The sequence below is a fragment of the Cricetulus griseus genome, chromosome 2, assembly GCF_003668045.3.
Source record: "Cricetulus griseus strain 17A/GY chromosome 2, alternate assembly CriGri-PICRH-1.0, whole genome shotgun sequence".
Classification (NCBI taxonomy): Eukaryota; Metazoa; Chordata; class Mammalia; order Rodentia; family Cricetidae; genus Cricetulus; species Cricetulus griseus.
The window spans coordinates 48,536,219-48,552,917 of record NC_048595.1 but is presented as its reverse complement, the minus strand read 5'-3'; the positions used below and the strand labels follow the sequence as shown (position 1 = coordinate 48,552,917).

The window sequence follows — 16,699 nt, the reverse complement described above, 5'->3', positions numbered from 1 at the left end:
CACCCCTCCCTGGCCTCTGCATCAGCTCGTGCTTTCAGGTCCTGCCCTGTTTGAGTTCCTGTCCTGACTTCCTCCGATGATGGACTACAGTATGGAAGTGTAATCCAATTAAACCCTTTCCTCCCCATCTTTCTTTTGGTCATGGTGTTTCATCATAGCAATGGCATCCCTAACTAAAACAGAAATTGAATTGACACCAGGATAGTAGGGTATTGCTCTGACAGGCCTCACCATGTTGTTTTGGGGAGGGTTGTGGAAGGACTTTGGAACTTTGGGTGAGAGAAGCCATTGAGTGTTCAAAGCTTGGTGAGCTGTTCTGTGGGACCTTGGAAGATAAGAATGTTGAAAGCAATGCAAACCATGGAGGCCTGACTTTTGAAGTTCCAAAGGGAAGTTTAAACATCACTTAAAAACTGCCAGAGCCGTTGCCTGTTTGCTATTTTGAATTAAGATTCTGTGGTTCTGGAGGCTGGGGGTGAAGAATCATTAATGATGAACGAGAGAACATCACTATTGAAGTGAAACCTTTGCTTTACTGGGACGTGGATGCCGGTTGGCTGGGGCCGCGGTATCAGCGCTGATGAGTGAGAGACCAGCGTCGCTGAGGTGAAATCTCGTGGGAAATGTTTCTCGAGAGTCAGAACACAGAAGTGGTTTTCCAGGGGCGACCAAAGTTGTCCCTAGAGCTGGCAGCCAAACTTGGCAGTGTAAGAGTCACCCAGGTGGTACTGGATTTGAAGGCATGAAGGGGTCATGAAGCAGCTGAGGCTTGGTGCTGTGAGAGGCCAGGAGAGGGCATCCGGTGAAGACACAGCCTCAGTAGCAGTTGAAGGCTCAGGACTGAAGGGGTCATGCAGAGAAGCTGAAGCTTGGCGCCATGAAGAGATCCCAGGAGAGGCTATTGGTGAAAAGTGCTGCTCAGTTGCAGCGAGAGAGCCCAGAGTTTTTGAGATGCCAATACCATGGAATGACCACCAAGAACAGCAGAGGTGAAATGGAGCCTGAAAGACAAGCTGTGTGCTACAGAGGACAGAGCCACGGAGAGCAAAGCTGCCAAGGGCAGAGCTGGAGAAGTGACTTAAACCCCTTGGAGGAGCCCAAAAGATTGTGAGTGAATCCCAGATATTGAACACTGAGATATTTACGGTGTTGAAGTTTGGTTTGCTTTGTTCAGATTGAGACAATGCGGTTTCTGGGGGACACATGTGGAACAGTGAGGGAGGAAAGGGACATCCTCCTAGCCAGCCAGATCAGCCGAGTCAACCCTGGTGATCAAGGGGTGACAGATGTCGCAGCCAGGTCACCCTCACACCCTAATTTTAACCCGTATATTTAATTGATTTGCAACTCACATGTGTCAAATGTTTGTTTGCTTAAGGCAGAGTCTCCCTGGCTCAACTATGTAGCCTAGAATTGCCCTGAACTTATGGTCCTCCTGTCTTTGTATCACATGTGCTGAGATTCTAGGCATTCATGACCAGCCAGGCAGGCTATGTCACTTTTTAAAATTCCATACATTTTATTGTTTGGTGTTGAAATAGCTTAGGTAGCTTTTAAAATTGTTTTATTGGGTTTGAAGGTTAAAATATTTGTCCAAGATCAGAATCGTGTATCTTTTCATTTGATTTTATTTATCAGAGTCGTATGTGAAATTATATACACTCGTGGGTGTTGTGGAATATTTAACTGTGTAAAGATGTGTTACATTTGTTTATGCTGTGGAATATTTAACTATGTAAAGATGTGTTATATTTGTTTATGCTGTGGGATATTACCTTAACTGTGTAAAGATGTGTTACATTTGTTTATGCTATGGAATATTTAACCTATGCAAAGTTGTGTTATTTTTTGTTTATGCTGTGGGATATTTAACTGTATAAAAGGTGTGTTACATTTGTTTATGCTGTATTTGTTTAACAATATAAGGATGTATGTTTAATTATGTAAAGATGTGTGGTATTTGTTTCACCTTGCCTGCCTAAGGCTCCTGATTGATCTAATAAAAAGCTGAATGGCCATTAGCTGGACAGAGAGTTAATAAGTAGGAGAAATCTAGGCTCATGGAGAACAAGAGGAGGGGGAGGAGGAGGAGGAGGAGGAGGAGGAGGAGGAGGAGGAGGAGAGAGAGAATGAGGGAGAAAAAGAGGGACACACCCTGGGGCAAGAAGCCAGGCAGCTGCCAGCCACACACGAGAAGCAGTGAAAGTTAAGATACACAGAAGGAAAGAAACGTAAAAAGCCCCGAGGTAAAAGGTCGATAAAGAGAAACAGGTTAATTTAAGTTAAAAGAGCTAACCAGAAAAGAGCCTAAGCTAAGGCTGGGCATTCAAAATTAATAAGTCTCTGTTATGATTTGGGAGCTGGTTGATGGCCCAAAAGAAAAAGCCTGCTCTACATGGGTTCTTTGACACTAACCAATCTGATGCTATCTCTTTAAAAGTGACACTGATTATTTTGTGTGCATGTTAGTGCCCAAATGCCCATGTTATCAGAGGATAGCTGTGGCAATTGTTCTTCTCCTCTACCCTCTGGGTCCTGGGGATGAGCTCACTCCTGACTTGGCATCGCAGAGCCATTCTGCTGTCTTAATGATTTAAATACTATGAAAAGGGTGTCGGGAAAACTGCTTTCCTTCAGGCATTTTGGCATCTTTTACTGTACTTTCGGTTTTTCAGGTACTTCCTATGAGAATCTTTTAAATCTTTCTGGGGAAGAGATCCTGTAACCTCATTTTAACTTCTGTTGAGGGTTTTTATAAAGGCTTCATAAAACTTTACATTGTTGTTGAGGGTTAGAAAATACCCCCAAACAAAATCCCTCAGAGAAAAGAAAAAACAAAACAAAACAAAATCCCTCAGCATATGGTGGATCTTACAGTGGAATTCCTAATAGAATTACTCAATTTTTATTTCAGCAAATGGCCTGGAAATTTGTTTAGTTAGGATCAACATTTAAAAAGACTGTTTTCTAAAAACAAACAAACACAGTAAATTAGAATTGACAAATCTGGGGTGGAGAATGGCTTAGTGTTTACGGACCTTTTCTGAGCTATCATGAGGGCCTGAGCTTGAATCTCAACACCTACATCTCTAGCCAGGCATGGGCTCACATGCTTTGTAGCTCTGACCAGGAAGGTGCGGATGGGTGGGGGGATACAGTAGCCTTGCTGGCTGCTGAGAAAAACTACAGCTCTGGGTTGAGAGAATAGACTCCACCTCAAGGGATATGGTGGAGAGTGGCAGAGGAGGACACTGGTGCCCTCCTCTGGCCTCCATGTGCACTCACAGGCCTGCCGACCTATAAATCTGCATATATACATGTGCACCCCCCACACACACACACATGAAAAGCAGTTTCTAAACAATAACAACAAAAATTGGGAGCGTTAGAGTTGGTCACTGGGGAGGCGCTGGCAGAGGCAGCTGAATCTGAGCTTAAAGTCAGCTTGGTCTATATAGTGAGTTCCGGATCATCAAGCTCTAGATAGTGAGACTCTATCTTGAAAAAGAGGGAACATTGCATCTAATAGGGGTATATTTTGTGATAATTTTGCTTCGGAAAAAGATATGTCTTTGTGTATACGCTGAGCCTTAGGTATAGAAGGCATAACTTACTGTGGGTGACAGCAGTAAAAAGACCACACTGACCTAAACGCTTTTCAATTACCTTTGTTGTCTTGCAGCTTTTGTTACGTTACTGAATGGGGAGCAAGCACAGAGCGCGATTCAGCGGTTTCATCAGTTTTCTTTCCGAGGCAGAGAGTTAATAGTGCAGCTGCAGCCCACAGATGCTCTGTTGTGCATTACCAACCTGCCCATCTCTTTCACGTTGGAAGAGTTTGAAGAACTTGTCCGAGCATATGGGAACATCGAGAGGTGTTTTTTGGTCTACAGTGAAGTTACTGGCCACTCCAAAGGCTATGGGTTTGTGGAGTACATGAAAAAAGACTTCGCTGCCAAGGCTAGACTGGAGTTATTGGGCAGGCAGATGGGAGCGTCGGCACTCTTTGCACAGTGGATGGATGTTAATCTGTTGGCTTCGGAGCTCATCCATTCTAAGTGCCTTTGTATAGATAAACTGCCCAGTGACTACAGGGATTCAGAAGAGCTCTTGCAACTTTTCTCTGGTATCCATAAACCTGTGTTTTGCGAGGTATGTATTGCTAAGGGCTCATTTGAGATAGGTAACAAACAGTTGCATACATCTGTAACCAATGTGTCTACGAATACCTGTTTATCCTTTGTATCCATGTGAATATCACAGTGGCGATTTTGATTCTGCTTTAGTCTGTAGATGAGTGACAAGTGAATAAATACTTGCAAATTCCCCATGAGAGCATAGAAAACTTGGATAAAGGGTAAGGCAAGCACCTACTTCTGTCTGAATGGGCCTGTGGGGGGGGGGCATGTAGAGAAGATCCTGGCTGTACTAGGAAGCATTTCCATGCACCTTATAGTAAATGAATCCTAATAACTGCACAGAGTCGGCACGGTGTGACTCCTCCCCCAGCGCAGCCGACCGTTCTTTCTGTTCCCTTCATTTCCTCCTTTTTGCCCTCTCCCTTCACTTCCATGTTCCCTGTCTTAACTCCCTTCCCTTTCTTGTTTTTCTTATTTTTCTCCCACCCAGCATTTGCCAAATTCGTATGGTATAATGAAAATTTTGGAGTTGGACTGTGTACGTGTCTGTGTGTTTAAATGGATAGATAAAGTTGTAGGTGTTTGTAATGTCTAGCATGGTGCTGTGTAGTATTGCACACATGCTGGGGAGCCTAAAGCCAGCCAACTGACCATGCATGCCCTTCAGAGTCACCATGTCCCATGATGAGAATGCTCAGTGTCCACTCTCAGAATTCTACAGGAAGATGGTGTATTATTAACTGTGATGGCACACATTTTAATCTCCCGAACTTATGTTTTACCAGCTAACTCAGATTTCATGCTTTGTAACCAGCTTCCCTCCTGGTGACTCCATTCTCCACTGGTGACTGCCAGTCGGCTTCCTCCTTTCTTCGAGCTTGGCCCTTTCAGATTCTGCATGTGAGGAGATTATGCAGCTGGATGCACATGTTAGACAAAAGGCACCATCTTGCTTTTCTTCTATCATTGCTCCTCCTGTCCCAGCAAAGCAATAAAGAAACCACCTAAGACTTATGCAAAATTAGAATGTTTTGTAACAAACCTTTGACCCAATCTTTGCTCAGTAACTGGAGTGGATTGGCTTAGTGATGTGCTGATGTTGTTGAATTCTGAGAGTTATAGCGTGGTGTCACTCCGTGCCTGTCCCTAGTTCTCTGTAGCTTTTCAGAGCCCTTTGGAGCAAATGTGGGGGACAAAGCCACGTGTCACACAGCAGATCTGAACTGTGAACCCAAGAGTCGGCAGGAGCATTACAGATCACCTTGTCTAGCTGTGTGATGGTAGAATCTGTGTGCTACTGTTGTGTTGAGTGACCCCTAGCTTCTGCTAAAATGCTTCAGAACAACAGAAACTTCTTTAAATAGTTCTGGTATTGAATTGGATGCCCCACTCTAAAACTTGGTGTGGTTTTAAAGAGATTTATTTTGGAAGCCTTCAGGTGATATGCTTTAGATAAAAGTGAATGCTGAGCAGCAGTGGGACTAAAGGCACACACCTTTAGTCCCAGCACCCGGGAGGCAGAGGCAGGCAGATCTCTGAGTTCAAGGACAGCTAAGGCTACACAGAGAAACCCTTTCTCAAAAAACAAAAACAAAACCCAAAACAAAGACACCACAAAAAGCCATCCCACTGAAACAGGAGTAGCAGCAGTAGTTTTAAAGCTTCAGAAATATATTAAGGCTACCTCTGCATAGCCTCTTATCCAAGGGTCTGTCAAGTTCAGGCTCTGGACTGGAGACACAGTTGCAGTCAAGAGACCAAAGGGACTGCTGGCTTTGACGGCTCTGATCTGAAGGTCTGGTTTGAATTAGAGGAGGAGTTGAGGTCTTAGAGGAATATTTGCAAGATGTGGGTCTTTTTCCTTTGCCCTCCACATTTGGAAAAAGCTTTCTGAAAAACAAACAAACAAACAAAAAACACATTTTGGGACAGTTTAAAGGAATAAAGATCTTGAAGAGGGAAAAATGGAAAATTGTCCTGGGTATAATAAGAAAGTAAAAGTTAAGCTTTTAAAATACAAAAAATACTATGAAGGACTCAAAAGTGTTTATTTGTAGCCTTAGCAGGAAATATAAAACCCATATCATATAGGGTTGTGTGTTTTTTGACTTCTCAAAGACGCAAGCTTGATTTTTGTCACATCTGTCACCTTGGAGTGTAAGCATATTTATTAAGATCATTCAGATGTGTTTGAATCATGGAATTGTGTAATGATGTATTCCTTCTTCCCTCCACTCTTTGTGGAAGTCTATAGCACCCTAAGACTTTACTGTCACCTGTGCATGCCTGCGAGTGGGCAGTAGAAATAAACCCATGTGCTACAGCTTGTTCACCCACCCTCACAAGTGAAGGCTGTATGCTGTGAGTGATGGCACATGGAGCTAGGCATGCCTTTCATAAATGAGATTTATCTGGGTGTTCTTGACCAGATTCCAGAGATTTGCTTAGTATGTTGAAATAAAAGTAGACTGTGGCTCCTCCCACCCATCTTCTTTTGGTAACACTATTTTTCATTAATATATAGTCAAATAATCAGTGTTTCATTGTCCATGAATCTGGTGACTTGGTTTAAAGAAAGCTTTAATATAATTAATTATATTTTCTCATTAATTACTGTATGTGTGTGTATATGTTTCCTAATAAGTAGGAGATTGGTGACTGTTAAATTATAAAATGAAAAAGTTGGGTCAAAATTCCTGTCTTCAGGGAACAACTGTGTCTAAGCAAGTTGGAGAAGAAATTTAATACTGTCACCAGTACAGGCCGAGGGACTTGCTGTTGGATTTGGAAATGATCACTGCAAACAAATGTTCCTAAGTCAATCTCAGGATCTCTTTTTAATGTGCTGTGTGGTATCAGCTTGCACAGGATGAAGGAGGTCATGGTGGTGGCTTTGCAGTGGTTGAGTATAGCACTGCGGAGCATGCCGAAGAGGTTCAGCAAGTGGCAGATGGCATTACCGTCCAGGGGAGCCAAGTCCAACTGTCCTTCTGTGCCCCAGGAGCACCAGGGCGAAGCACTCTAGCAGCCCTCATAGCTGCTCAGCGTGTGGTGAGTGGCTTGCTGCTTACACAATCCAATACCATCTTAACCTTCCAAGTCTGTCTACTGCTAGCCATCATTCCCTGGACGGTCGTTTCCATTACATGGAATTCATGTTTTTAAAATAAGAAGTGTATTTTTTAAAGAGCTAGCCAAGTGGTATCTGTAAAGTTAAGCCGGAGGTTACGGGAGAAATAGAATTTATGAAAATGTATTTGTCTGGAGTAGTGTGTGTGTGCATATAGTGTGTATGTGTGTGTATATGTGTAAATCCAAGGCAGATGTCAGGTTTCTCTCTCAGTCAAAAGGCTCTCATTGAATCCAGAGTGTACCCATTCCAGCTAGCCTGGCTAGCCAGCTTGTCCTGGGGCTCCCTGTCTGCTTCCCAAATGCTGGGATTACAGGCAGCCATCGCATATTCCCAGCCTTTACATGTGTTTGTAGGGACCCAAACTTCAGTCTTCACACTGCAGGTGTTTTATCTTCCAAGCCGCTATCTAGAGTAATATTTGAGGGAATTTCATTCACTCAGCAAGTATTTGAATTACTGCCTGCTCTAAGTTTTGAGTGCCATGCTTCTTTTTGCCAGAAGTTGTCATAATATAGTTCCCCATGGTGTGTGGTCCCCCAGTGTTTGGTGTCCACAGTGTGTGATGCCCATGGTGTATGGTCCCCATGGTGTGTGGTGCCCATGGGGTGTGATCCCCACTACAGTGTGTGATGCCCCACGGTGTGTGGTCCCCACAGTCCGAGCTTAGGAAGATGTCTGTCTCTTTTCTGCTCACATGGCACTGAACTCTCACCTCTTTCCTGTGATTTTCTCTAGCCTGAGGATCCTTTAGATATGGACTAGGCCTCCACAGTTTTTACCTCAGCACAGCACACATTTTCATGGCTTAGTGAAGGAAAGGATACTCTTTGGAAAGAATCTAGACAAACTTCATGATGAAGATGACATTTGAGTGTGACATTAAGGAATGGGTGAGATACTGACATGTGTTGATGGGGGTGGAGGATAGGATTGCCAAATAAAAACAGATTTTGCATGACACATACTCCTATTAAAATTATTCATTATCTGAGCTCCAAGTTTCACTGAACTTCTGTGCCCTTCGTTGAATCTGTGACCCTGAGGAGGCAGGCTGAGCAGTTACTGTAGGTGGAGCCATAGTCTGAGCTGGATTAACTGTTTGGAGAGGGGTAAGTGTTCAGGTTGAACTGCCTGTGTAGATAGGTACAGCCAAGCGGTAGGTTGATGCTAAAGAGTATGGCGAGGACAAAGGAATTAGATTGAGTTTAGCACCAGAGAACTCATGGATAAATAAATGTGGGAGTGACAGGTGACAGTCAAGCCATGGGAAAGCCAGCCCCAGGTAGGTTAGAGATGAACAGAGAGAGAAAAGCAGAGGAGAAGGTGGGGTGGGAGGCAGCTGTTACCCCTTGACTTTATTTATGACCTTGGATCCTTTCTTTCTTTTTCCAGAGTTGGCGTCCTTGGGTTCTTACCCCCAAAAGCCACTACGTTAGCCATTTGTTCACTATTGGTTTCCTTCCCTCTGCTTAACTAGTGGTTTTTCCGCAATTGGAATTGCTGAGTTTGCAATTCTGAACCAGTCCAGTCACGGATTTCTGAAGCCAGGACACTGTGTCATCATGGATGTGAAATGGACAGCTGGGTGGCTTGGTGTCCCTGCAAATGAGTGGCATATGGCTTTGCTGACCCCCACAAGTCTTCAACTTGTCCCTCATTTCTTGTTTCCTGTTTTCTCCTTCAATTTTCTGAAACCTGTACTTGCGGGCAGTGGTGGCACACACCTTTAATCCCAGCACTTAGGAGGCAGAGGCAGGCAGATCTCTGTGAGTTTGAAGCCACCCTGGTCTGCAGAGTGAGTTCCAGGACAGCCAAAGCTACTGAGCAACCCTGTCTCAAAAAGCAAAAGCAAACAGGGAAAAACCAACAACCTGTACCTGTACCTTGAGCATGCTTTCGTCACTCTTTCTGTCAGATGACTGTGGTTCCTATGAAGACCAGGCGGCTGTGAGGTCTAGCCATCCACCCACCTCATCACTGCTTTCTTCCTTCTCACTGTAGCATGAACAAGCACACACTTAATGCCAAGATGTACATGGTCAGAGATGCAAAGACTACCCCTTCCCTGTTCACAGGAAGGGCGATGCTTCTTCTTGGCCATGTTGGGCTCCTGACAGTGTTCCCAGTCAGGGGATCCTGGTCCCCTGCTTTCTGCCTGGTTTTACTTGTTTCAAAATATCTTGTCTTTTTCTTAGATAGCTTCCTTTACAACGACTGTCTCTTTAACAGGGCTTGTTGTCACCAATTGTTAATCTTCCATCTCCTCTCAGCCTAGTGCAGGATAGAGCCCATCTTCAAGTAAGTTGCTCTCATGAAGGGATTTCTCTGTGTGTATAAGTGTTCATGTGTGTCCATGTGTGAGCATGTGTGTGGAGGTCAAAGGTTGACGGCAACTGTCTTCCTCGATCCTCAGTCACTCTCCACCTTATTTTTTGAGGCAGGATCTCTCAGTGAAGCTGGGCTGCTTGGCCAGCAAGCCCTGTGGTACCCTGTCTTCCTCCTTCCCAGCTCTGGATTGCAGGTGTGTGCCATTGTGCCCACCTTTCTCGGTCCTCATACTCACATGACAGGTTAGTCTCGCCAGTCCCAGTAGGGGCTTCTTAATATGCAGGTCTGTTAAGTACTCTCTAATGTTTGGTTGTGAGGTTTCTGCAATATTTTTAAAACTTCCTTCTACCATGAATCCTGGCACACTATTCTTTTTTCCTGTCTGTTCTTACCTAACTTGATTCTGCCCCTGAAGGCTGGCATCAGTGGGTTCTGTATTCAGTTTTCCCATTTTCTTCCTCTCATAGACTCCAGGTACTACTCATTAATGATAAATTTCATGTGTCTGTTGGTGGATCAGTCAGTCTGTATTTCCAGTGATTGAAAAGATTTGAGACAATGACCTACCGCCACATTAAATCAATAGCTCAGTCTCAGCATTTCTAAGGAAAATTGCTTTTCTCTTACACTCACTTTTCAGTGTTCTGTAATAACTAGATATGGTAGAACACAAACTGTGAAGCTCTTACCCGGTTATTCATCACTGGCCCCTTCAGCAAACCCCAAATACAGCTGCATCTTCTCCCCTTTATCATCAGAGTAATGTCCTCCATGGTCCCCATGCCATTAATCTTTTCCTTCTAATCCATGGGGCACAAGCGTGATCCCTTTCCCCTTAGACTAGATTATATCACTCTTCCTTCTTGTCCTTTAATGGTGCATACTGTATCTCAGAGTGACATATGAGACCTTCATGAGCAGTCATGCTCATGGTTTAGTGAGAATAGTGAGAGCTTTGGTTTTTTTTTTTTTGTTTTTTTTTTTAAATCTTTTTGTTTGGTTTGGTTTTTTTTGTTTTTGAGGCAGGGTTTCTCTGTGTAACAGTCCTGGCTTTCCTGGATCTCAATCTGTAGACCAGGCTGGCTTGAACTCACATAGATCCCCCTGCCTCTGCCTGCAGAGTGCTGGGATTAAAGGTGTGTGCCACCACTACCCAGTTATTTTTTTCTTTTAAATGTTAAAAGTAAGCTGTATGGATATGGTTTTTTTTGTTTTGTTTTTTTGTTTTTTTGTTTGTTCTGTGGGCTCTTGCTGCATATCTTTTACCAAGTATCTGAAATTTGAATTAAAAAAAAAACCAAGGAGGTGCTAAATTTTTAAAGTATTTTTGTAACAATTGAGATGAACATGTGACTTACACTGAGTTGACTGATACCGGGTCTTATTTTGCTTTCATGATAAATACCATGAACAAAAGCAAACTTGGGGAGGGACGAGTTGCTTACAGCCTACGGGGGAGTGGGGAGACACGGACCTGGAGGCAGGAACCTGGAAGCAGAAACCAAAGTAGATGCCATGAGTGGTCATGCTTACTGGCTTGCCCTCCATGGCTTGCTCAGCCTGCTTTCTTATACACAGAACCACCTGCCCAGAGGGCGCCCTCCCACATAAATCACTAATGAAGAAAGTGCCCTACAGACTTGCCTACAAGCCTATAAGATGGAGGTGTCTTTTTAATTGAGCTGCTGCTTCTCAGAAGACTCCAGATTGTATCAGGCTGACAGAAAAACTAACACACAGATGGGGAATCACTAATAGATTTGTTTATGGAAGCCATCCTTTTAATTAAAATTCTTTAGTGTAGGAAAAGCAATTGGTTTCATTATGACATTTTCTTATGTGTGTCATTGTATTTTGCTCATCTTCCACATCTGTTCATGTCCCCCCATCTGTTCCTAGTCCCTCCTCTGCTTTCCTTTCATTTGTTCATTCATTTGTTCATCCATCCATCCATCCATTCATTCATTCATTCATTCATTCATTCATTCATTCATTCATGTGTGTTTAAATTTAGATGCCCCATATGGAAGAAAATTTGCAGTGTTTTTCTTCTTTGTCTCTTTTCCCCTTTCTTCCCCCGGTCCCCCTTCTACACTCATTTCTCGTTTTTTTGCTCTAACCCTAGTTGGTCACAGCTTTTTCCAGAGTCACTAGATAATTTGATTTAATAATATTTTTATCTGACATGCTTTTGGAGATGTTCTCAGAAGTGGCGGGCACTTAATTTTTAAAACACAATCACTACTTAATTTTGGGACTGGGACAACACTGACCACACTGTCATTGGATGGTTTTAGCATCTTCTTTCTCCCTGTCTATTTCAAGATCAGTTTGTGTGCTGTAAGGCTGTCTGCTCTTCGGGAAGCCGAGTGTCTCTCTGTGGATCCAGGTGGACCATCCTTGGGCCTCTTCCAAAGGGAGCCGTTGAGCCTCTGAGCTCCATCTGAACTCCATCTGAGGATGTTTGTTTTCCTCCTCTTTCTCTGCTACATTTCACTGTGTTGTACAGGTCTGCCCCTTCCATCTATGTCTTCAGCATTTGCTATGTACAGATTTATAGGCTCTTAGTATTTTAAGATGTCACACACTTTCCTCCTTTTCATTCTGTGTGATCTGCAGTTTCTGTTTTGTCTTCATCAGTCTTAGGAAAGAGTGTTCTAGTTTGTCCTTCCAAAGTACCAGCTTTTGTTTTTCTCACTGTTTCTAAATTTCCCTATTTTGCTTATTTCTGCCTTTATCTTTATAATTTCCTTATTTCTGCTTAGCATTTACTTTTCCCTCTCTTTTTGTTGATACTGGGGGTAGCAAGATTAATTTTTTTACTATCTTTATTGATGTCAATGCTTAGCTCTTATTTTCTGAATGTTTTGTTTTCGTTTGCTTGTTTGTATTTTGTACTGGGAATTGAACTCAGGGTCTTATGTTTGACAGGTACTCTGCCACTGAGTTACATCCCAAGCCCCTAGTTTTTTTTTCTTATTTTATGATAAGTACATTTATAGACTGGTATGATAGTGTGGGAGGTTGAAGCAGGAGAATTGCTGTGAGTGCTAGACCACCCTAGGCTACATAAATTCCAGACAAGCCAGAGCTATATAATAAGACTGTCTCAAAAACCATAAGGAATAAATAATAAAGATAAGTACATTTGCAGGTTTCCTTCTAACAAATACTATATTCATATGTCATAAATCTTGAGGGGTGAATGTTTTGATTTTTATGATTTTTTAATGAAAAAAAGATGATTTTACTTTATGCACAGGAAGGTTTTGCTCTCATGTATGTATGTGGTACATGAGCATGTCTGGTTCCCCACAGAGGCCAGAAGAGGGAGTCAGATTCCCTGGAACTGGAGTTTCAGACAGCTGTGAGCTGCCATTTGGGTGGGAGTCAAACCCTGATCCTCTGGAAGAACAGCCAGTGCTCTTAACCACCGAGCCATGTCTCTAGCCCCTATTTGTTTGCTTTGTTTGGTTTGCATGCAAACTATTTAATTGTGATATTTTCATATGTTCTTATTTGCCCCATGAGCCCTCTTCCTTTAAATTGGCTCTGCTTCCTTCCCCAAATAGTTACCTTCTGGGTTGTGTGTGTGTTTGTGTTTGTGTGTGTGTGTGTGTGTGTGTGTGTGTGTGTGTGTGTGTGTGTGTGTGTGTGTGTCTGTCTGTCTGTCTGTCTGTCTGTCTGTCTGTCCGTGTCCGTGTCCGTGTCCGTGTCCGTGTCCATGTCCATTTATTCCATTGTCCTCTTGTTTCCTTCCCCACTCTTTCGAACTTCCTCCCTCTCACAGTCCCCATTTGACTTTTATGTCGAATATACTTTTAATGTATACATACATATTTCAGTTTTAATTCTGAATGAGAGAAAATATGTGGTATTTGTCTGAACCTGGCTTATTTTGCTTAGCAAAGTCAATTCAAGGTCTATCTGTTTTCCTGAAAATTTCCTAAAATTTATTGCATAATTTCCTTCTTCTTGATAACTTAGTGAAGTTGCATTATGTATGTGTGTGTACCACATTCTCTGTATCCAACTGTCTGTTGTGAATCAAGGTTTATGCCATAACCTAGCTGATGTTACTAGAAGAGCCAGCATGGCTGTGCAACTGTGACTGTGGTATGTTGACATGGAGCCCTTCAGGTATACACCCAGGAGTGGTAGAGCGGGCATATGCTACTTCTGTGTTTTAGGGTTTTGAGGAGCCTCTGTATATACAGATGTCCAGGGTCTCTTCCTCAGTTCACCCTGCCCCCAGCAGTGAATAAAAAAGAATTTCCTTCTCATACATCCTCACCAGCAATGACAGAAGTCTCAAATCAATTGTAATTTGCATGTGATGACCAAAGATACTGAACGCTTCAAATTCATTGGCCGTTTTTATTTTTCCTTTGATAACTGTCTAATCAAATCCTTTAACCCATTTACTGATTGGATAGTTTGAGTGAGTGTTTTGGTGTGTGTGTGTGTGTGTGTGTGTGTGTACACACACGTTAAGTTTTTGTAGTTCTTTATAGATTCTAGATACCACTTGTTTAATGTGTTGTTAAAAACATCTTCCCATTCTGTGGAATGTCCCGCTGTGCTGGTGGTTATTGCCTTAATTATGAAGAAGCCTTTGAACTCAGTGCAATCTCACTTGTGTATTCTGGGAGTTCTTTCCTGTTAATTCCTTTCCAGAAACTTCTTCCCTGTGCCTCTATTGTTCTCTCTTCTCCCCTAACAGTTTCCAAGTTTCAGGTTAATCCATTTTGAGTTGGTTTTTGTGCTGAGTGAGAGAGAGATAAGGTCATCATTCTTATGCATGTGGATATTAAGTTTTCCCAGCACCATTGGTTGGAGAGGTGGCTTCTTTCCCCCCAGTGTATGTTTTTGACAGGTTTCTTGAAGATTAAGTGGCTACAGCTCCATGGGTTTGTTTCTTGATTGTCTCCTTTGCCCTCTTAGTTTGTGTTTATGTTTAGTGCCAGTGTTGTGTAGTTTTAGTTACTGAGATGAGGTATTGGGGGCACCTCCAGCATTGCAGTTCTGCCTAGGGTCACTCTGGTGTTCAGCATCCTTTCTACTTCCTGTTGAATTTTGTGGTGATTTCCTCCCTTCCTCTAGGCCTGTGACAGATACCATCAGGATTTCAATGGGGGGAACACTGAATCTGTAGGTTGCTTCTGGTATCATGGTCATTTTTTCAAAATTCTGTCACTTCATGAACACAGAAGTTCTTTGTATCATCTGGTGTCTTCAGTTTCTTTCTCCATTGTCTTAAAGTTTCAGCTTTTTGGTTAGGCTATTCTTGAGTGTTTTAAAAGGTATTATGAAGAACATTTATTTCTTAGCAAATTTGTTACTAATATATTAAAATTATAAATTTGCATATGGTGTATATCCTGCTACTTTGCTAACAGCACTTATCAGATATAAAATTCTCTGGTATTTGGAGGCTCCTAAAGAATAGGATTGTGTATGCAAACAGGAATACCTTGACTTCTTCCTTTCATATTTGAATCACTTTATTTCTTACTGCTTTAGCTAAGACTTTGAGCACTCTTCTTTAAATCACAGTGGAGAGAGTGGACACCTCCTTTCAGAGGAGACGCTTTTGGAGGTTTCCACATTTGGTGTAATGGCTCCAGGTTTGTCACATGGCCCCTATTATGTTGTGTCACATTCCTCCTGTTTCCCTAGTTTCTTCAGGGCTTTCATCACTAGGATCTAGGCCTGTGACAGAGGGCTTTTCTATGTCAATTGAATAGTGATTCGATTTCTGTCCTGAGGCATCTTTATGTGTGCTGTATTATCTGTGCATTTGCATATGTTGAACCATCCTTGCATCCCTGGAGTGAAGCCAACTTGGCCCTGGTGTTATGATATTCTTAATGTGCTCTTGAATTTGAACTACAGATTTTTTTATTGAGAACTCTTAATACCTGTGTTCTTTAGGGGAATGAGTCTGAAATTTTCATTTTTGTTTTTTTTTCCCCTCCTGGGTTTTGGTATCAGGATAATGCTGACTTCGTAGGAGAGTTTGGCAGTGTTCTTTCACATTCTGTTTGATGGGACAGTTTTAGGAGCACCCGTATTAGCTGGCTTAGTGAACTTCAGCAGCCAATCAATCCAGTCCTGGACTTTCTCTGTTAGGAAACTTGGTATTACTACTTCAGCCTGGCTCTCTTATTATCTGTCTGTGTTGCTCCTATTGATTTCCTATTGTTGGTAATCAGTGTCTAGGAGCTGACACATTTTCTTATATTTACCAGGTTTTTAATTATAAAATTTAAAAATATTTCAAGGCAGTGTTGGTGCACGCCTTTAACCAGTTCTTGGGAGGCAGAGGCTGGTGGATCTCAGAGTTCAAGGCCAGCCTGGTCTACAAAACAAATCCAGGACTACAAAGAGAAATTCTGTCTCAACAAACCAAAAAGAAAAAAAAAATCCTTAGTGATCATCTGTATTCCATTGGACTCATGTATTTTCCAAATTTTTACCTCTAATTTTATTAATCTGGCTTCCCCTCTTGTTAATTTGTTTGGTGTTTGTCAGTCATGCTTACTTTGTCAAAGACTCTACTCTTTGCTATCTGTTCTTCCTGTAGCTTCTAAGCAGTGAAAGTCACTCATCATTGATCTCTGCCCTGGTCATTATTCCTTGTGATCCAACTGCTTTGGGATTTGCCTTGTTCTGTTTTTTTCTAAGACCTTGATAAACATGATCCTATCATCTGACTGAGACACAGAACCCTATCTAATCCAGTTAGCTGTTTTTAGTGTAAAGACTTCGAACTATACCTTTTTTCAGCTGTAGCCAAAAGGCTCTGGTTTGTTATGTTCTTATTTTCATTTTTTTCTAGAAACTTTTAAGTTTCTTCCATTTTTTTTTTGTTGTTTTCTTTTTGTTTTTTTTTTTGTTTTTTTTTGGGGGGGGGTCATTGACCAGTCTCTGTTCACCAAGTATTGGTGTAGCATCTGTGTCATCTCTTACTACTGATTTCTAGTTTTATTTTACTACATGGACTTCTGAGAAGGTGGTCTTTAGCTGTTGACTAGACTGTTCTTTAGATCTGCTAATCCCATCTGGTCTGTGGTATAGCTTAACTCTGAGGTTTCTC

General features: G+C 42.3%; 1 protein-coding gene across 2 annotated transcripts in view; it reads left to right on the top strand.

The window, feature by feature from the left end:
* The window catches only part of Raver2 (ribonucleoprotein, PTB binding 2), an 80,360-nt gene that overhangs the window by 28,102 nt on the left and 35,559 nt on the right, over positions 1-16,699 (top strand). For both annotated transcript variants that reach the window (XM_035439777.1, XM_035439776.1), the window contains exons 3-4: positions 3,683-4,152; positions 6,999-7,190. In XM_035439777.1, the coding sequence (XP_035295668.1) occupies positions 3,683-4,152; positions 6,999-7,190 (662 nt within the window). The remainder of the gene's footprint in view (positions 1-3,682; positions 4,153-6,998; positions 7,191-16,699) is intronic.